Source organism: Urocampus carinirostris, chromosome 7 (assembly GCF_059441175.1).
Source record: "Urocampus carinirostris isolate Australia breed hairy pipefish chromosome 7, RoL_Ucar_1.0, whole genome shotgun sequence".
NCBI lineage: Eukaryota > Metazoa > Chordata > Actinopteri > Syngnathiformes > Syngnathidae > Urocampus > Urocampus carinirostris.
The window spans coordinates 27282005-27303625 of NC_142355.1; the positions used below are offsets into that span (position 1 = coordinate 27282005).

Below are 21621 nucleotides of genomic sequence, written 5' to 3' on the forward strand. Positions count from 1 at the left end.
AACCGTTAAAAGCTTCAAAGACAAACATCAAAAGTTTGAAATCAACTCTAAAATGGACAGGGAGAAGCAAATGAAGGGATATAAGAACAGGAGAGATATGCGCAAGTCTTCTGGTCATGGTTAAAAAACGGGAAGCAGCGTTCTGCATGAGTTGAAAGCGACTGATAGACGACTGGAAGACGCCAACTTAAACATCATTGCAATAATCTTACCTTGAGCTTATCAAGGCATGTATAGCTTTCTCTAAGAAAAGTAGAAAGTAGCAGTCTCTAGAAAAGTAGTGTGTTGAAAAGTGGTTCAATGACAATGAGCAGAGACAGATTTCGAAAACAAGTCGATATGATTACTCTTTTTTTCTACAAATAGTCCAAAGATGTAAAAAAAAAAATCCACAGTCTTGTGCGCGTGTTTGGGGTGGTGATCACCCTGGGGAAGAAATGTTCTCTGAGCGTGTTATTCCTCGTTTTAGGTAGAATAAAATTAAGTTTTATGCAGCATATTGACATATTAGCGCGAATGCAGTATATTATTGATATTAACAATTTCTATCATGTCAAATCTACCTTACAAATCCTGAACCAAAATGGAATCAATATCGCGATGTGACGTACTGCAATATTGTAACCGCAAACCACTGAGTTTCTTTTAAGAATTCATATTTCAACTTTGTTATTTACTTGACGGAGTGTTTGGCCAAAGAGGATTGTCACATATCGGGGTTTAACATACTGGCCAATCAGAAGCGGGTTTTAATGCCAACCAATAAAGGGGAGTCAAGGTTTGCAAGAGGTGTGTGCAGAGCTTTGATAGGCCGGCGTAAACTGCCAGTCGGCTAAATACCGCATACACAAATGGCCATCAAAACAAACGCCACAGTTTGTAGCTTTACCATCTCGTTACATTGAACATAAATTCATTAATTAAATCGGATTCTAAGGAAAGTCCGAAAAGCGCAAAGAAAAGCGGGTGCTGCGTGGATTTTTATCGCGTACGGGAATTGACTGAGGCGGAGTTGGATGGCTAAACTAACAGCTCGTCTAACATCTCTTAAGCCACCACTGCCGAACGTAGCTATTCACAAACGCCAAATCCAGTACCAAAAAAGCGGATGACTTGGAGCTACCACTCGTGGAAGACCGCTACATTTGTGACTCTTGTATTGTAATCATCACAGAGACATTGCAGAAGTAGCGGGGACCCTACTCTAGCGTGTAGTTTACCAGCCCCTTCATCGTTTATTTACACTGAAAGCAATAGCCAGCCTTCCAATTTCGTTGTGCTTTCGTATAATGACAATAAAGACCATTTATTCAATTGCAATTCCGTTCATATTTTGTAACAGTCGTATACTCTCTATCTCCAAGCACGTCAGCAGAAGTTAGGTTTCTCACTATGTTTATGTTCTCCCTATACCCCAAAAAAAACCTAGCACAGAAAATCGAACATCGCATCGAATTTGCAATTTAGGTTTGAAAAATCGTAATTAGGTTTTTTTCCAAAATCGTGCAGCCCTACTGTGATAAAGCATATCTTATAGCCATTCGTATTATATCTACATTGGATACTGTTCAACACACCTGTTCTTTAGCAAAGAGCAGCAAAAGGCGACTTTGGTAAAAAAAAAAAACAACATGTTTTTCCAACCCGCTCTGAAATGAAATGAAATGATCTGCATTTATATAGCACTTTTCAAGTCAATGACTTCCCAAAGCGCTTTACATTGTGCTTCACATTTCTCAATAGCGGCCGTGATCTGTGCAGCCATGTAAGGCGCTAACCTGCTTATTGGGAGTATTGGGGGTTCAGTGTCTTACCCAAGGACACTTTGGCATGTAACACGGACAAGCCTGGATTCGAACTGGGATCCCTTAATCCTAAAACGATCGCTCTACCTCCTGCTCTGATCTACAGTATTGGGTACGTTTTAGCGACTCTGGGATAACTCCCACGCTCGCTCATCTCTGATGCCACAACAAGCACGAAGCACGATCGCAGCAGATGAAAACCTCTGGTCTTTCCTCTTTTGATGCCTGCCACAAAACATGAGCATTAAAAAAAAAAAAAGGAAAAAAGACAGGTTATTTTCAATTCTCCATCCTCCTCCTCCTCATCAGTTTCATTTCTCTCGATGTGGTTACCTCAAGTGGACCTCTCACAGCTGCTGCTTTCATTTCCACGTGCAGGAGAGTGCGTGGGAGAGCACGTGTGTGAAAGTGTTAATTGATGCCAGTACGTGACAGTGAAGAGCGTTTTACACGGATCACGATTGAGTGAATACTGCATCACGTTTATTATATGGTAACATTTTGAATTAGCTTCAAAATCCAGGGGTGGCCTTTACTGTGTGGAATTTGTTTCCGAGTCAAGACAAGAAGAAAAATATATGATAAGATGGCTTTTTGTATATCGATTGTCTGAAAAGGACTCTGCGAGGGTGTGAGAAATTATGTTCCACGCAAAAACAGCACGTTGTAACATTGCTTGTGTTGGCGTCATGCCATCAAAGCAGGTCAGTCCTATTTTTGTTTGTATCAGAGGCTCTCATTACATTTCTGCATCACATGGATCAAGCGCGCTGCGCCTGTTTGAGTGAACATGTGTTTCTGTTCTCGGGCTGCAACAACGAATCGATAAAATCGATTAAAATTGATCATTATTAGCTTTGGATACTAATCAGATTGTCAATTGGTTGTATCAAGTGATTTATGAGCCACAGAGTATGTTAGATCAATTAAATTATGAGTGCACACCATTCCGTTGTGACGATGGGATTTGTAGTCCCCGCTTCAGTCTGGCAGAGGGCGTCAAGACCGTTTATAGAAAAAATTATGTTACATTTTTTTAAAATCCTAAATAAAACGTTACATCGTTTACAAACAAAATTGGTATGACAGTCCAAGTCTGTTCGTAAAAAAAAAAAAAAAAAAAAAAAAAAAACCGAGACAAAACTGATTAGTGGGTGGTACCTAATTAATGACATTATTCAGTCAGGCCAAGTCAAGTCATGTTTTTTTGGCCCTTAATCACAAAGAGTCTCAAAGGGCTGCACAGATATTTGCAAACCACAGACTATTATGACACCATCCCCTGATCTAAAACCTACACGAGGGCAAGGAAAACTCAAAAACTTAAGAAACCTTGAGAAGGGACCACACATTAGGTAATCCCCATTCCAGGATGACCAGAAGTATGGTAACAGTGACAAAAAAGAATTTATAAATGATGTAAGTTACCTTAGAGATTTTTTTGAATAAGACATGCAATATTCAAACTACAAAGAAACAACTGAGACAAATTACCAACAAGTCCCAAAATAAAACAAAAAAATATCAACCTAAAAAAAAACAACCACAATAACAACACAATGATTCTTAAAGGAGAATTTTAAAAAAATGTATATATATATATATATATATATATATATATATATATATATATCCATCCATCCATTATCTGCACCACTTATCCTCAGTAGGGTCGAGGGGTGCTGGAGCCCATCCCAGCAGTCTTCGGGCAGTGTGCAGGGGAGACCCTGAACTGGTTGCCGGCCAGTCGCAGGGAACACAGAGACAGACAACTCACTCGTTCGTTCACACCTTGGGACAATTTAGACCGACCAATTAACCTGACATGCATGTTTTTGGAATGTGGGAGGAAACCGGAGTGCCCGGGGGAAACCTACGCAAGCACGGGAGAACATGCAAACTTCACACAGAAAGGTTTGATCTCATGACCTCAGAACTGTGCCGCACACGCGCTAACCACTGCTCCGCCGTGCTGCCCATATACACAAAAATAATAATAATAATGATAATAGTAATACAGTGGAACCTCGGTTTTCGAACGCCTCTCAGTTCGAACAAATCGGAGTTCGACCAAATATTTAGAGAAATTCTTGCTTCGCTGTTCGGTCAAAAATTCGGAGTTCGAACGCCGGTAATGCATGATTGCGTACGCTAGAGTGCGATGCTGAGCGGCGTACGGGTGTAGATCGTGTAGATTGCCCCCACCCCTCGTGACCAACTGTTATCACGTGCCTACTTGCCTCTTTTTGCTTTCGCTTTTAATATCGGTGAACGAAGTGTTTTAGCCCCTAACTATGCCTCCGAAGAAGGTCGGTGCAAGCAGGACAGGTGAAAAAAGAAAAGTTGTTCGTACAACTATTGCCTTTAAGAAAGACATAATAGCTAAATATGAAAGAGGTGTGCGAGTTTCCGATCTTGCTAGCGAATACAGCATGCGCCTTCTGCTGACCACCACAAAGGTAAGAAATCCTATTCATAATTCTTTTCTTTATCTTTTTTTTTTTTTACACCTTCGTGAACGTACGATTAGCCTGGGTTAGCTCTATGATTACGTTGAACATTCAGGTAAACATTCAGGGTGTTGGAACGGAGCCCAAAATTCAGGGTGTTGGAACGGAGCCCCCTTTCCAATGAAGCTCTAGCCACTTGTGGTGCTAAATGACTTGTAAACGACCTGATTTTTTTTATTTTTACACGTTAATGTTAGCGTAATCTTTCGTACGGAAGATTACGATAACGCGAACGTACGATTAGCCTGGGTTAGCTCATGGTAAACATTCAGGGTGTTGGAACGGATTAAAACGATTTACATTATTTTTAATGGGAAAAATGATTTCGGTGATTGAACAAATCGCTTCTCGAACAGGGTTCTGGAACGGATTATGGTCGAGAACAGAGCTTCCACTGTAATTGAAAAAAATATACTGTAATATACTGTAAATAACGCAGTAAATATGGGTAAAGTATCATAAAAGACAAAATACTAGTACTGAAATGTTAAATTAAATAAAAAGATGAAATAAAAACATCCTATAAACTCCTGTAATTAAAAAAAAGAGAGAAACAGATTTGACATTAAATCCCAAACCAAAACAGTTACGTTTTAGTATAAAATTAATAAATCATTCGAAATAATTATGGCAATGCAATACGTAGTAAAGAATAATAAAAGAAACTATACATTTCCAAAAAGAAATTTGCTATGAGTATAAAAAAAACTATATTGCTAGATATAGAAACAATATTATCTCTTATATTAAAAAAAATGAAACTTATGAGGAAATATGACTGAATTGAACTTGATTAAATTATTTGAATACGTACGTACTGAAATTACAAAATAAAGAATAAAAAACAACATACAATTTGAAAAAAACACACGCACAGAAGCAATTCACACAGAATTACAAAATATAACAAATGTATTCTATCCTCCAAAATACTAAAAGAAACATGATTAGGATCAACATACGATTAAGAGTAACTAACGCCATAAAAGTTATGAATGTACAAAAAAGGGTGTTATGAATGAAAAATAAAATATCTATTTGCCGACTTTTTTATAATGAATTTAAGTGAAGCACCTGAATAAGAGTACTGCAATTATACTCTTATTATAGGGTAGAGTATTATAACTGAATGAACAAAAAATACATAAATCAGTAATTTAACAGGAGCAATCATGTAAGACCATAAAGATCATGTAAAAATGACTAATAATTCATAAGCCTTTCAAAAATATTACGTATTAAAATATATAGAAGCAGTTTAATTTACAAGTGTACTTTGTAGTAAGTATTTGAAATACCAGCAAAATGTTTCATTAACCAAGAGGAACTAACGTGTAAGGTTCGACTCCCAATTGCCGTGACCAGAGTTGACAAAACGAAGATGAAGAATAAATGACGAGTGAAACATTGGCCTCAATATGAGGAAGAGAAAGAGGAGGCGTACTAGTGTTGCAAGCGGAGAAGATTAGGCAGGAGAAACGGGACGTCTATGACCTACTTTTGCTCAACTCTTCACCAATCTTTCCTTTTGATCAGTGACCAGTTTTGCGTGCCGCACGCAATGACGACGTGAAAAAACCCTCGAGCGAGGGCTTCAAAACTGACGGTACAGTGGCCCCTCTACATACAAGATTGATTTGTTCCTGGATTAAGCTCTTTTCTAGAATTGCTCGGATATTGAAGGTATTTTTCCTATAAGAATTAACTGAATAGCAATAAATTCGTTCCCTGCCTCCCAAAATAATCCAAATTAACCCGAAAGAGCTTAACACAGCTTTTTCATCACTAAAACAAATTCAAAAATACAGAGTAGCACATTCATGAATCATGGGTCATGAATCTGTTTTGCAAAGTCAAAAACAAAATGATAGAACAATGTCAGAACTTGTGCATCAAATACTATACTTTAAATAAATCATTCACAGTGACTGAGGTATCTGGTAACACCTAGCGGCGAGGCTTTATTTGGCATGTTTGAAGCAAAGGTTGCCGTGACAACTCCCCGCAGGGGGCTGGCCAGTGGTAACCCCACCTCCTATGTCTAGGAGGCCAGAGCCCTGAGAAAACGCGGAACACCCTGCAATTGAGGTCTTTGGCCTACAAGAAGCCAAAAGAGTTCTCTGGAACTAATGAGCCAGGTTCCAGCCAAACCAGCAAAACCGAACCAAATCCTGGCCCATAAGCAACCACAAAGGTTTTGACCACGTCCCAGCTTAAAAATCAATCAGAGAACCTTGCTTGGCCAGCACCCAAGCCTAATCGAGTCAACGGCCAAACCGGTCGGACACGGCCATCGACCGCAAAGAAGCCTCAAGCCACCAGCAGTCAACCACGGCATCATGCATTCCATGGTCCTCTTCCGGACCGGGTCTCCAGTCTTTGGGATTCCTCACCGCTCTACCGCCGAGGACATCAAGTCCATCACCTTCTTCGAACTAGAACCACAGTCCATTTCATGGCGCTAAGGATTGGTATAACATTAAGGGGGAATTATATCAAATTACAATTACGTAATAATCAAGCCAACAATGTTTTCTAAATGGTGCCAGGTAAGGTTTGAATTTTTATCTTTCCTTGGTTTTAATTCTTATTATTGTTTTGTTTTGTGTTATATTAAAGCTTCTTCTGTAGATGATTGGTGAAAGAAAACATAAATCCGAGAGTGTGTGTGGCTTGATTAAAGTATATTGAACTATCAAAAACAGTAAAAAGAATTCACTTAAAGTTATGTGTAGCCACCCGTCGGAATAACCAAAAAGGGGTTTCCTTTCATTTTTTTCTGAAATAATGATCGAAAAACGTACTGTATTTGGTGCTCCAAAAGACAATTTTTGAAAAGCATAAACTTGGCTCTTTACTTTAGTTGGTCAAAGAATTTTGTTAAAATAGTTTATTTACCACTCAAATTTCGCTATAACGATAATAAGGTCAATAAGATATTAGTGGATTAAAACGCGCTTTCTCGGAGATTCATTACTTGACGGTATCTTCTCCCAGCTCCATGTCGCGTATTCGCAAGTACATAAGTGTCTCCATCGATTTATGAATGTTGCTTTAAATTTAAAAAGAATAGTCATTCTTGGTTTTTTACTTTTGATTTTCTGTTTTAATATCGTACAAATCGTAGATAATAACTAACTGTACTGCTTCAATAAATTAATAGCAAGAACATCTAGCTCATGTTTGTCTGTTAGGGCTGCAACGATTATAATAAAATAGTCAATGATGAATTCCATTGTTGACTATTGTCGCCAGACACTTTTTTTTTTTTCATGTGCAACAGCGTCTATCTCGAGTGGTAACGTACAGAAATGACGGTGTCAACATTGAGCATGCGCACCAAAACTTCTAAAGTTTGGGAGCATTTTAGCCTGGATACGAAAGATAAAAACACTATCTGCAAAGTCCGTACCATGAAGGTAGCTGGGTGACGCACAAACATTTAAAAGCACTTTGAACAGTTGAAGTAAATGGAGTCTGACTCGCCTCGGTAAGAATCAAGTAACGTTAAAGACAATACGGTTTTGATTACATCCATTGTAAATTGTATATGCAGATATTTTATTATTTAAGAGAACTTGAGCATTCTGCCGGACTGTCTGAAAAATGTATTAAAATAAATGCTGTCCAAAGAACAAAGGTCAGTAGTTAAAACGTTAAAAAAGTCAATTGGGGTGGCAGTGGCTCAGGAGGTAGAGCGCTCGTCTTGGGAGAGATCGCAGTTCGAATCCCGGCTCCACCAAGTTACATGTCGAAGTGTCCTTGGGTAAGACACTGAACCACTAATGCCCCCAATAAGCAGGTTAGCGCCTTACATAGCTGCACGGCCGCTATTGGGAAAGGTAAAGCACACTGTAAAGCGCTTTGGGAAGTCTTGACTTGAAAAGCGCTATATAAATGCAGATCATTTCATTTCCATTTCATTAAAACCGTTTGATTTCTAACTGTTGAGAATTGTTAAATACTTTTGTTACCTTACTTTGCGGTTGACCAATGAATGTACTCAACAAAATGGCAGTATTTTTTATTTGCAGTTCTACTGCTGCAAGTGAGATTGTTTTTACTTTACTGGGATAAAAATGTGTTTGTTTTCATTTATTTTATATTTTTTCATCCCTAAAAAGGTCTAATTGTGTAATTTTGTCTGTACTGAACGAGCACAGTGCCTAATTGGTTTTATTTCATTTTTGTACAAAACCGGAGTATGTTCAACAAAAGCCAGTCGTAAGTTGCACCCCTACCCAAAAGACATCTTGAATCTCAAATTTCTCGTATCTCGTATGTAGAAGGGCCACTGTATGTTTCAAAATTAGGGTGAATAATTAAAACAAGATGGAACAATATATAAATGCGTTCATTGACCGAACACATCGTCCTCGGATCATTAACCTAATTGAATCTGAAAAGATAAATTAATCGTCTCGCCTCCGTTACATAGGCGAAATAAAGCCAGGCGAATCTTGTCCTCAATCCAAGTCACTTTCTTCAATACAGAACACTGACACAGTAAAAACTGTATCTGGCTTACTAAAAGTGTATTGTTTTTCAGTGAAAAGACAGAATGTATGATGCATGCATCCCTACGAGCACTCAGACACGTTTACTCCCCCCGTGGGAGCCGGGAGACGCCTTTAACTGACAGCACTTGGAGAGATGGAGAGGGAAAAAAAGAAAAAAAAGAACACTAGGCTTCAGAGAATGTGGGTTGAGTGGTAGGGGGGGAGGTATAGGGCTTCGATTGACACTCGGGGTCTTTTCAGCTTCATCCTGATGTGGAATATGGGTGGTAGGTGGTGAGACGCGAGGTAAGAACTCCTGCAAGGGGAGGGGGGGATTGTCAGGTAGGGGCTTCTGGTTGCTAAGCATCCCACTGATAGAAAAATGCATATTGATTGTGTGATGTTACATCATCTTCACTGTTAGTAAAAGCTGGCCTAATTGATGCAAACATTTTTTTAAGCTAATACAAAAAAAAAAAAAAAGAATTAAACCCTGAAGTGGGGCAGACCTACACTTGCTTTTTCTCCTTCCAGGCGGTTTAATTAAATTGTTCCAGTTAATTGAAATAGAGAGCAGTGTTTCTTCACTATTCCAGTTCAGGATTTTAATTTGTGACCAACTTTTAACAATAGTAAAACTTTTTTGGGTTATGTTAAGTCCGGGATCTCAAACTCAATTTACTAAGGAGCCCTCAGAGCTAGGGTCTGAGTGAGGTGGGGCTAAGTCAAGTTTTCCCGAAAGAAAAAAAAAAATCAATAAATTCCACTATATTCAAATATCTATTTTTGTTGCATGAAATAAGTAAGAAAAATAAAGCCAAGAGTTTTAAAATTAGCAAGACAATATGTCATGATTTGCCTATTGCCCTCACCTGTGCCCGCTCGTTTCGCTCCAGCTGCTGCTCGTTTCCTGATTTGTTCCCCTCCTATTTAAACTCAGCACTCTCATTCACTCCTGGTCAGTCCGTCAGTCCACACATGCAAGGCAAGCACTTTTTGACTCTGGCTCCCGTCTGTCCCGTCCTATCCTGTATCCTACTCGTCTGGGCCTGGCTTCCCGATCGTTTCTGGCTACCTGACTTGATTCCTTCCTCCAACAACGCTCAGATCTCCCGTTCCGGCTACCTGACTTAATTCCTTCCTCCGACTACGCTCTGCTCGCCCTGTTCCGGCTGCCCGACTTGTTTCCGTCCACCGACCACGCTCCGATCTCCCGTTCCAGCTGCCCGACTCGTTTCTGTCTACCAACCACGGTCCGATCTTCCATCCCGACTGCTCGACTGGTTTCCGCCCTCCTTCCTGCTTCCCATGCCCAGCGATCACCAAATCGCTGGCGTTTGTTTTCCCGCACCTGACTTCTCCACTTCCGCAATAAAGCTAGATGTGAAACGTTACGTGTTTGGGTCTACCGTCTGTTCTGGTTCTGACACAATAAGTCAGCAATTAATAAATAAAACAATAATATAGAAAATAAGTCGGTTATTACGTACTTTTTCCCAAGAAATAAGTCAAGTCAAGTCATGTTTATTTCTATAGCCCTAATCACAAAGAGTCTCAAAGGGCTGCACAGATCAAAGACTATTGCAAACTACAGACTATCACTACTACACCATCCCCCCATCTAAAACCTACATGAGGGCAAATAATACACATATTATCAACATAAAATATAGGTTATTCATATGCTATAGAGTAGGAGTAAGTAAGTAAATAAGATCTTTAAAAAGTATTACTATGAAAATAAATCATATCCAACTTTAAAACTTAATATCAAGTTGGGGGCCCCAAACTGTCCTCCTGCGGGTGAAAGTTTGAGACCCCTAAGTTATGTCATCTTAGGCCTGGAAAAAATGCTTAGTTTCAATCAAGTTTCCTATCATTGGTTTGTTTTGATAAAACAAGTATCTACAGCGAGGTGGGAAAACTTAAGGCCTGTGAGCCACAAACGGCCCATTATGCTATTTAATTCAACCAGTCAAATGTTGGAAAAATAATTATAATTTATATAAATTATCAAACAAATGACTGAAAATAAAAATAAAAATGAGTTGATTTGGTGCCACTCTGGTTCCAACTGTCGCAAACATTTAAATAGCAGGTTATATTTTTTTGTTTTAATCCTCAAGATATACAAAAAAATTATGTTTTTTAAAAAACTTATTTTAGCCATATAAGTTTTCAATGCATATTATAAAATTAAATGTTTAGAAATGTATTGCTTTGCTTGGATTCCAAGTGTTTAAAATGTAAAATTTAAAATAAACGATCCATTTATACATTAAAAAGAAATGAAATATAAAATAGACAAGTTTATTTCTTGCATATCGTCGCTGCTATTCTAAAATGATTTTTAATTTTTTTTATCATTCATTATTTTTTGCGTTAAAGGAATGCTTACAAAAAAGGGCCAAAAATGTGATACCTGCACATATTCATGAATTAGCAGCAACCATATGAGTCATATTGGCTATGCTTGGGATATTTTCCTGTGTTGCTGAGGTATCTGTTTGCATATAATTACAAAATCAAATCAAAAGGTTTTTTTCCCTCCTCGCCAATCTTCTGCCATTTTTTTTAAAACCTAATCCCGGCCGCCAATCAAAAACTTTGCCTACCCCTGATCTACAATGTATAGTTTGCTTAAATTCACAGAAAAATATTTCTAATGCCAATTCACAAAAAGAAGAAAAATCAGATTGAATATCACACACAAGATACAAACATGTGCAGAAGGAAACACAGACTTCAAAGAAATTGAGTTGGCGGTACAAGCTTGGTACAGTTATAATTTCGCAACACATCTTCTTAGAAATATATTTTGAAGAAAAATTCACTCCAGGCGTTAAAAGAGCTTTCCAAAGCTTGCTTCAAGTTTGATGTGACCTCATCACAACATTTTTTGGGGTACTAAAAATTTGGCGCATCCCAAAGGTGTTAGATTCAACACAAATAATTTACACTGAATTATTCTTTTTTAGTCATTAACTTCCTTTGAGACTTATACCATACCAAGGCTAAAAGACTTGAGACATGTGCAATGAAATGCTAACAGTCCTTAAAGTCTTGTATCCAAGTACATCGCAATCAAGCATTCTTGCAGAAAAGCTAAAGCATTCAATTATAGGCTAAGTGTTAGCATTAGAAGACTGATGGCGTAATATGCGGGTCATTGGTTTGCTTATCAGTTTAACCAGTGCACAAGCCGAGAGTTTCCAAGGCAACCGTCTCCATCGGAGAGGCGTATTTATTCTCTGGCCTAATAGAGAGCATAACGCGCAATGACACAATTACAGAAGACGAGTGATGTGGCGGCGAGGAGAAGGAAGAGAGATGGGATCGTGCCCAGGGCAAACGGCAGAGAAGCCCAGCAACAGGACGTTCCTTAAATAGCGAGACGCTAACCGTTAGCGTCACGCTGCCCAACCGCTCAAGGCATGTGTTTTGTTACGTTGCGTTGTGCTCAGTGCGTATGGGCCCGCCACTGACAGCAGCGAAGTCATATGGTGCTTGTCACGTGAGCTTACAAGGACCGAAGTTCTATGAATTGAGACCTCCCTTTGCCTACAAATATATTAATATATTGATGTGCATTTATTGCTTATCTTTGAAAGTTGTGACCTAAAAACTTAAGAGATGCCCTCCTGAGTCCGCTCTGAGATGATCTCTAGGAACTGTGTGTTGGTCCAAGAAGTTTTCAATCGTGAATTTCAGGTGACCCGACAAAGTAACCTGGTCAGGCCATTACTTTTGTCGAGCCCTGGTCCCCTAACAGTAATCTTGAACCAAAATGAGAAACTGATGTCATCATATACTTTATACTGTACTCTTAGTAAACATGACAGTAACTATTCTAAAGCCACTAAAAGAAATTTGGAGTTGACTCCTCAGTCAGCCTTACTAGAATTCATTTATGGCTGTCATGGCAAGTGTCCAGGTTTTCCACCACCTCTTTAACATTCCTTTCAAAATGACAGAGCAAATGCCAAGGACTTTACAGCCTTGAGTTTCTTCGAAGAACTGTGCAAAAAGTACATGGACCTAGTAAAATCAGCTTTACCACCACAGAACCTTTACAAAAACCATCCCCTTAAGCCACTTATTTAGAAAAAAGCAACATTTAATATGCCTGTCTTGTACAAAGAGTTCTACAGATGCTGCCCTACTTATGAACGACATACGTTCCGAGCGATCGATCGTAAGTTGAATTTGTTCTTCAGTTGCCTTAGTGCTATATTTTGTACGGAATGGCTTTAAGGTTTATAGAAGTATGTTTAAGGCTTGTATAAGAAACCTGTATTGTTTTGTACTAAAAAAATAAACATTTTATAAAATAAAATCCTCTATAAAAATAAATCTCATCTCATCAGCCGTACCGCTTATCCTCATTAGGGTCGCGGGGGGGGCTGGAGCCCATCCCAGCCATCTCCGGGCAGTGGGCAGGGGACACCCTGAACTGGTTGCCAGCCAATCGCAGGGCACACAGGGACAGACAACTCATTCGCTCATTCACACCTAGGGACAATTTGGACCGGCCAATTAACCTGAAATGCATGTTTTTGGAACGTGGGAGGAAACCGGAGTGCCCGGAGGAAACCCACGCAAGCACGGGGAGAACATACAAACTCCGCACAGGAAGTCTGGAGCTGGATTTGAACCCACGACAGGTTCCCATGACATGAACTGTGCCGCACAAGCGCTAACCACTGCGCCGCCGTGCTGCAAAAACATGCATTTCAGGTGAATTGGCCGGTCCAAATTGTCCCTAGGTGTGAATGAGCGAATGAGTTGTCTGTCCCTGTGTGCCCTGCGATTGGCTGGCAACCAGTTCAGGGTGTCCCCTGCCCACTGCCCAGAGATGGCTGGGATGGGCTCCAGCCCCCCCGCGACCCTAATGAGGATAAGCGGTACGGCTGATGAGATGAGACTATAAAAATAAATAGTTAAGTTTAAATTACTTTTGGAAGATGAGCTTCAAGAGTTACCCGGAAAAAGGTGCACAATACAAAATCTAACTTACATGTACAAGTATTTTTCGTCATCCCCAAAAAAATGTTAGTTTCTACCATTTTTCATAACTCGAATTTTTGTAAGTAGGGGAGCGTCTGTACATGTAAATACAAAAATTCTGTTGGAATGAAGTAGACATTGATTGGTCCATTTCCAAGGATCTTTCAGACCAATTTACCGTACTTTAGTAGCACCTACCTAAAATTCAGTCAAAAACATTGTTTAATTGGCAAAATAAAAATTAGTTGGGACATCTATCAAGACTAAATACATATAATAAGGAAGCGTATGTAAAGTCCAACATTTTGGGTTCAGCTAAAAGTTAAGAGATCATTAAATAAAAATGTGCAGGCTAGATTACCATGATTAAAGCCACAAAGAAAAGTTTCAAGAGGTTAATGGTAACAAGTGTTCCTCAAAGAAAAAATGTTTCATTAAGTTTTTCACATTTATTATCTGTGGGTATATTTAAAAGATAGAAGACACTTAATTGAAATATAGTAACCTTGCATAGCAGCTGAGCGTTTGAGAGGATTTTTGCAAAAAATGAGACACAGCGGATGACTGGTTTGCTCATCTGCCTCACAGTTCAGGTGTCCTGAGTTCAATCTTTATGTGAGGTTTGCATGTTTCCCCGATACTAGAGTGGGTTTTATCTTGGCACTTGTCTTGTTTTCCTCCCACGCACCACAAACATGCTTGGCAGGTCGATTGGCAAGTCAAAATTATCCATAGGAACAAGTATGGGAGTGATTTAGTTGTCTGTCTCGGTGTGCCCTGCGATTGGCTGGCAGCAAGTCCATCCTGTCGCTTGCCCATTGCCCAAAATCAGCTAGGATGGGCTCCAGCACCCCAGTGACCCTGGTGAGGGTAATTGTCCGGAAAATGAATGGATGAATAAAATAAAATACGGTTGAGTGTCTAGTGTTCCTCTTCATATACGTTCTCAGCTCGGAGAACCTTCAAACAGTACTGGGAACCTCACTAAACATCAACTCCTACCTGTCGATGACCAAAAATACATGAGATGAGATTTCCGTGGAGACGCACAGCCCATTTTGGACAAGCTTGAGCTAATCATGTGATAGCAGCACCATTGTTGTTGGACTAATCAGCTTACGGCCTCTTTTCTTTTTGCTTGGGCGAAACTCGATACGGCGGCTCAGCGTGGCTTTACCCACATGCTAATTAATCTGCGGCTCCAAAGCTGCTTAATAACGCCACAGAGCCAGGCGACGAATGATTGATAAGTGCTGGTGTGTTGTCGCCGGGACTCGCTCGTTCACTCGTCCGCTCATCTGGTATCCGCAGCTGGCGTCTTCTTGCAGACGTTCCTTGTGGGAACAGACGCCCTGTTGCAAGACTTGTAACAGTTTGTGGAGCCTAGGATACGAATGCCTTTGTTGATGTTTTTGGATTTTATACCTCTTCGTTATTTCCAGACTGCTGGCCTCACATGACACGAGTCCGCCAAAGAACAAACAAGATCATTGTACAGCTCAAGGGAAGCTGGCTAGACTTCCACCAAGATTTAACCATTAAACAAAATTAATCAGTAAGCGGCTCAGGGTGCATTTGGTTTGCTGTAGATGTGGCCGCCACATACTTTTTCAGTTAAAAAAAAGACACACTTGATTACGGTACTTAACACTATAAAAATATTTGGGTTGACAAAATTGTGTATATTTTGCGTTGATTCTTATTCAAGTATACGCAAAATGATAGGGAATGACTGAAAAGGCCTTTTGTGTTTGGTTATGTTGTGCATTACTCACAGATGTCTTGTTAAATTAGTCAAGTTGTATGTCTTTTTGTTAAAAATTGGCTAACTTTTACAAGCATGAATCAGTCTGTATTACGTTTTTGTGAAGAGCAACACTTTGGATCTTTTGCGACTGGTTCTATCCATTCCAGGCCAAAAGTTGAAGATGATTCGTTCCTACTGTCCCAGATTGTAAGTTTGAGTTAAAATCGGACAAGATTTACTTCAAATTACATTTTACATCAAGATTTCTATCACTATAGATGATCAATCTTTATATTGTTACATAAATTCATGTATTTTCATTCAGCATTCATGCAAAGAAAACAATTCCGTTTGGTTGCAGATTTCCGAAGAACGTTGTGTTCTTTCCTATTCTTAGCTTCTCTTTAACTCTCGTGTTGTTCACCGTTCATTAATTTTTGAATGGCTTCCACTGCGAGGTGGGAATAGCAAAGATGTACTAATAAAATCCTTACATGCTGAAAGTTTCTGATTAGAATGCAAGAGTGATGCAGGGCAAACAATGCAATTAAAAAAAACCTGTGCTGTACCCTGAAAAAGGCCAGTGTCAAATTTGTATTTTACAATGTGTAATGCTTCCAAACAGCGTATCCAACATTTCACTATCTGCAGTGCTTATCCTCAGTAGGGTCACACGGGTGCTGGAGCCCATCCTAGTCATCTTCGGGCAGTAGGCAGGGGACACCCTGAGCTGTTTGCCAGCAGGGCACACAGAGACAGACAACTCACTCACTCACTCATTCACAACAAGGAACAATTTGGACTGGCCAATTAACATGACATGCATGTTTTTTAGAATATGGGAGGAAACCAGAGTGCCCGGAGGAAACCTAAGCAAGCACAGCGAGTACATGCAAATTCAGCACTGGAAGGCTGGTAGCTGGATTTGAACCCATGGCCTCAGAACTGTTCTTAGGACGCACTAACCACTCAGCTGACGTGCCACTCACAGCATATCCAATCGAATGAATCATATATTCAGTGTTAAAGTCAGCGCTGATAATTAAAAAAATGGACACAGGAATTTGCACAGCAAATTAAATAAAGGCCTCAAAGGCATACATGCACACTTATATACTAATTTAGGTAAAGACAGACACAACCTAGAACCGCCACATATCCGAAAGAATGATTATAAATATTAGAGATAAATCATAAAAAAATACCCTAAAGAAAATCCTTGCAAAGTAAAACAACACCACGTCAAAAGGACAACTCAGACAAAAAATAAATAACAATTTCACAGCAGCTAGCTATGAAAATCAATTCCCGCTAACCTTCTCTTGAGAAAAAAGCCACATACTCAAAACATTGACAAGAGAATAATCAAAATATTTTCACCTTCCCTCATCACACTTGAAGTAGACTTTGCTAAAGCTAATCTACTGGTGCAGAGCTTCCCGCAGATCGGCAAGGCAAACGAGTCCATTGCCGTTTTTCAAATGAGCAACAACTCACCCTGAGGGCCTCGATGACCAGGTCGCGAGCCTCGAGCTCGCCTTCCATGATGCTCAGCAGGGTCAGCAGCTCCGGCTTGCTCAGGTTATCCATGTTGAAGTCGCATTTCTGAAACACGGCAAAAACAAGTCAAGTTTTTTTCCGAAACTGAACTTGCTCCAGTTGAACTCGTAATGTCGATCATTACTGTAAATCTTTAAAGCAGAAATGTGGGGCTTGTGTACGTAAGATCTCAAAATAAAGGTTTGTGCCGTAGTTTAAATGTTGATGGACAAGATAAAACCGAATCTAAGTGTCACAATATTATAGCATCAAAAGTGCAACCATTAAGACAACTACAATACATATCACTGAGCGACCCACTCAATCCTGCGTCAAACTAATTAAACCGAGCCATCCAATTAAGCGAGCGATCCCGTCCTACCTCACAGCAATGAAGGCCTAATTACGTTTAGCTAGGTCATTAAGCAGCTCCTAGCGGCTAGTGGTTGAGGATGATCGTAATCGGGGTTGACCAGATCGCTTCTTGCCACATTACAAGATTTTTCCGCTTCACTTATAACAGGCAAACAGTTTAGGTGTCATTCCCGAGTCGATGGGGAGTCAATCCGCTTGCATGATTCTGAGTCGAGATTTTGCGGAATCAGAATAAGATGATTTTACGTCTTGAATCACCTGTGATGATAATCTGTAATTTACAGATTTTGTCATGTCTGTTCACAAAAGTACATTCGAATGGTATTGCATAAAGATGGTGGTACTCTGCGTTATATCTCTTCGCATTAAAGCAGTGGGTCTCAATTATTTTCTATCATGCCCGACCTTAAAAAGAAGGAAACCTCTTGCCCCTCCACCCCATTTGTCAGGTCTCCTCATCCCTATTAAATATTTTTACGGGGTCACTTGAGGGTCCGCTCCACTTAGTGTCGACACCATACTCAATACTTTATATTATGTGCAAAGCACGGATGTTAAATGTAAACAAAACACTGAAAGCGCCAATGTCAGTTAGTGTACTTGAGTTGCAATTGCACTCCATTCTAGGAAAGTTAAAAATCAAAAATATTCCCCGAGGTCAAACGCGTCCGCCTTGGGAACCACTGTCTTAGAAAAATCTAAACAAATTAAAGACCTCCCGTTTCCTAGAGGTGAATGGTACAGCCTTCATCTTGTGTCAAAACATTTAACAATTGCCGGAACAATGAATTTCAGTCGATGTACAGAACAACGTGTGCTATTTAACACAAAAAGGTGGCGAGTGTCGAACTTCACACTCCTTTAGCAGATTCACAAATCTCAAAAGCCCACGTCTGGAAAGAAAAATGTGGCTTTCAACTTTCATTATGTGTTTGACTGTTAATAGGAAAAAGGAGGGAAAATTCCGAGCTTTAGTAAGGTTTAGAAAATTGGCTTTTGGTGGTTTAGGGTGTTGAAATTGTAACTGACAGCATGAGGTAATGGCAGTAACAACTTCTTGGAAAAACATTGAGACGGAGAACGGAATGCTCAATTTTTTGTTCTAGTTTTTTCCAAATTTGGAAAATTTGTTCCTTAACTTCATTCTCAAATTTACATCATTTGACTGCTTTGGTTCTGTGTCCCTCATCATTACGTCTGCAGCAAAAGTGGCTGTCAGGATTTGAAATATCTAGAAACTTTTCTTGTTAATGATGCCTTGTGAAATCAAATTCACTTGATTTAAAAAAATAAGGAAAGACTCTGGGAGACAGTTTCCTCCCCTGAGCCATCAATGCCCTGAACAGGCACAAAACTGAAGAAAAAGAACAAGCACTCAAATCTGTAAACGTTCTTTAATCTGTGAAATACACCAGTTTCTCTAGACCAGGGATTGGCAACCTATGACACGCGTGCCAGCTGTGGCACGCGAGGGGTTAACCAGTGACACGCAAGCGCACGGCAAAATAATAATGATTATATTTTTTAAAATTTGCATTTTTACCTGAAATGTAGACATTTTCAGTTGCACGCCGTGTTATTTAGAGGCTTTACGTTAGCGTCCCTCCTCCTCTGCTTCATGTGTCAGCGTGTGTTTGCGCGGCACCTCGCAGAGAAGACAACCGTGTTTTAACTCAGCCAACGAAACACACGCGCGCGATAAATGAACGAATCATGACGGCTCCTCGAGCGAAAACATCTCGTTCTTTCCAGCCAGCATGGACAGACGAATGAGGCTTTGTGCAAAAACTGGCCGTGCTGTTTTGTGCAGTATGCCTAGAGAGCATTGTACTTCGCACAGCAAGTGTTAAAAGTCATTACGAGACGGAACATGAATTCAAGGATGAGTCTGACATGGCGGAGACATTAAAACGCGCAGTGTCCAGGTAAGGCAAACAAACACAGACCCTGAAGACTTTTGTCACTGCTAAAAACACCACCACTGAAGCAAGCTATCACATTGCTCACTGCATAGCAAAGCACAGCAAACCATTTACTGATGGTGAATATTTTAAAGAAGCCGGTGTGTGCGTGTATGCGAGCGCGTGCCTCCTGCTTTGCTACTGTTATTCCAAGTTATCCAAGATATCATTGATGAATGGTATGCTAGCTGTCCATAGCACTTGTTTTTTGATTGTAGTTCATTGTTAATGAAGAATGGTTGATTCTGGTTAATTCTTGTGGCAAAAAGTTGAAGTCATGGATGGCTACAGGCCTTTCCACTTGTTATTCACATTCATTTTTTAGTTGATTTATGAACAGGTATAGTGGAAGATAAATTGGTCAGTTATACCAGTGTTTTTCAACCAGTGTGCCGGGGCACACTAGTGTCCCGGGGCACACTAGTGTGCCGTGAGACCTTGTCTCGTGTGCTGCTGGAATTTGCCTAATTGTATCTTTTCAAAAAAGCAGGCCATTATTCAGTATTTTTGCAATCTTCAGACGAGCAACTGTAATAGTCATCCATATCAGTAGGCGACAGTAGATTTGTATATACTTTTTATGTACTAATTATATGCTCTTGAGGTAGCACAGTACATTTAATAACTTAATTTGTTTAACAAAGCGGTTTAAGATTGCACTGTAAAAAATAAAAACAAAGCACATCATTCTTTTTTATTTTAAGTATTGTCTTCTTTTTATGTACTAATTATCTGCTTATGAGGTAGTACAGTGAAATATTTGACATAACTTCAAACATTTTCGACGGACGGTGTGCCTCGGAATTTTTATAAATAAAACAGTACCTTGGTTCAAAAAGTGTTGAAAAACACTGAGTTATACGATTAAAATGTCTATCCATGTTGTATATTTGGACTGGTGTAAAATTACAGCTCTGTTGGATATTAAAAAAATGTTGTGCGAGTCATTTATTTTGGTGTGGCACACTGATTTACAAGGAAATTTGAAAGTGGCACTCCACACCAAAAAGGTTGCTGACCCCTGCTTTAGACTATGTATTTAAAATGTATATGTATTCAGTTCTTAATTATTACTTTTGAACAATGTTGCTTTCAATGTTGTTGCACTACTTACATAGTGTACATACAATTTATGCCATAACCTTCTATCAAAATGCTCTTTTTCATCTTATTTTGATTTTTTTAAATATGTTATTACATCTTCATCATAGAGTCCTACGTCTAATGATGTTGTAAACAACTACAGTAGTTGTAATCAATGACAAATACCCCATCTTTCACACTTCAAGGTGCATCGGATTATAAGGTGCCCCCCCAAAAAACATAGTCTCTGGTCATGTCTTTTCATTTTTAATGACGCACTCGACTCTAAGGTGCATGGAATTCCACCTACAGTAAGAGCTACTATACATTAGTACAATGATTGATCAGTCAAAAAAAATTGTCGCTGACAGAAATCGCAAAAGATTGTATGCAACGGGAATCAAACATAAATTATCGCATGGTGCCAGAAAAGAATGTTAGAGAATGGAGATGTTGTTGTTATGGTTTCTGGTGGACCCAAATGAAGGGAAGCAAAAGCGGAAGCAGGGGTGCTCGATTAAAGGGATTGATATTTAACAACAAAACACAGGAACAAAGTAACAAACAAACAAATGGTCAAAAACATCCAAAAAGACTCTCAGAAACAAAAACCAAACCTCACAAACCAGGAAAAAAATGGAAAATCCGTGATTTCAGTATAGATTGTGAAATTGATGGTGGTACACAGGCCCTATACAAAATGTCCCTATGAAGGCATGGGGTAATTAAGGACAGGTGTGTGGTGATTGGACACACATGTCCCAGTTCCAAACCCATCAGGGGCCCTGCGGTGGAAGAGGGTGCACCAGACCCCAACCTGAAAAATATGAATAAACGCAGAAAAGCACAACATTGGAAACAACACTTTGGTGTATCTTATGATGAATCTGACCTTGCGTTTATATCTTTCAGGACAACTTTCTGTTTTCTCTCATATTTGTTTCTGGCACCATGAGTTTTCACCGGTTTATAAGGCGCACTTTCGAATCTAGGGTTTGTAGGTGCGCCTTATAGTTCCAAAAATACGGTTAGTTGATTCCATTCTATTTTAAAGGTCGTCTTACTCTGGTGGTTTCCCTTCAGATTTATTCCCAA

General features: G+C 39.6%; 1 protein-coding gene across 1 annotated transcript in view; it reads right to left on the reverse strand.

Moving 5' to 3' along the window:
- cttnbp2 (cortactin binding protein 2) overlaps positions 1 to 21621 on the reverse strand; it is a 75371-nt gene that overhangs the window by 46512 nt on the left and 7238 nt on the right. Inside the window, exon 2 of the mRNA XM_088340415.1 lies at positions 17066 to 17173. Within this exon, the coding sequence (XP_088196541.1) occupies positions 17066 to 17173 (108 nt within the window). The remainder of the gene's footprint in view (positions 1 to 17065; positions 17174 to 21621) is intronic.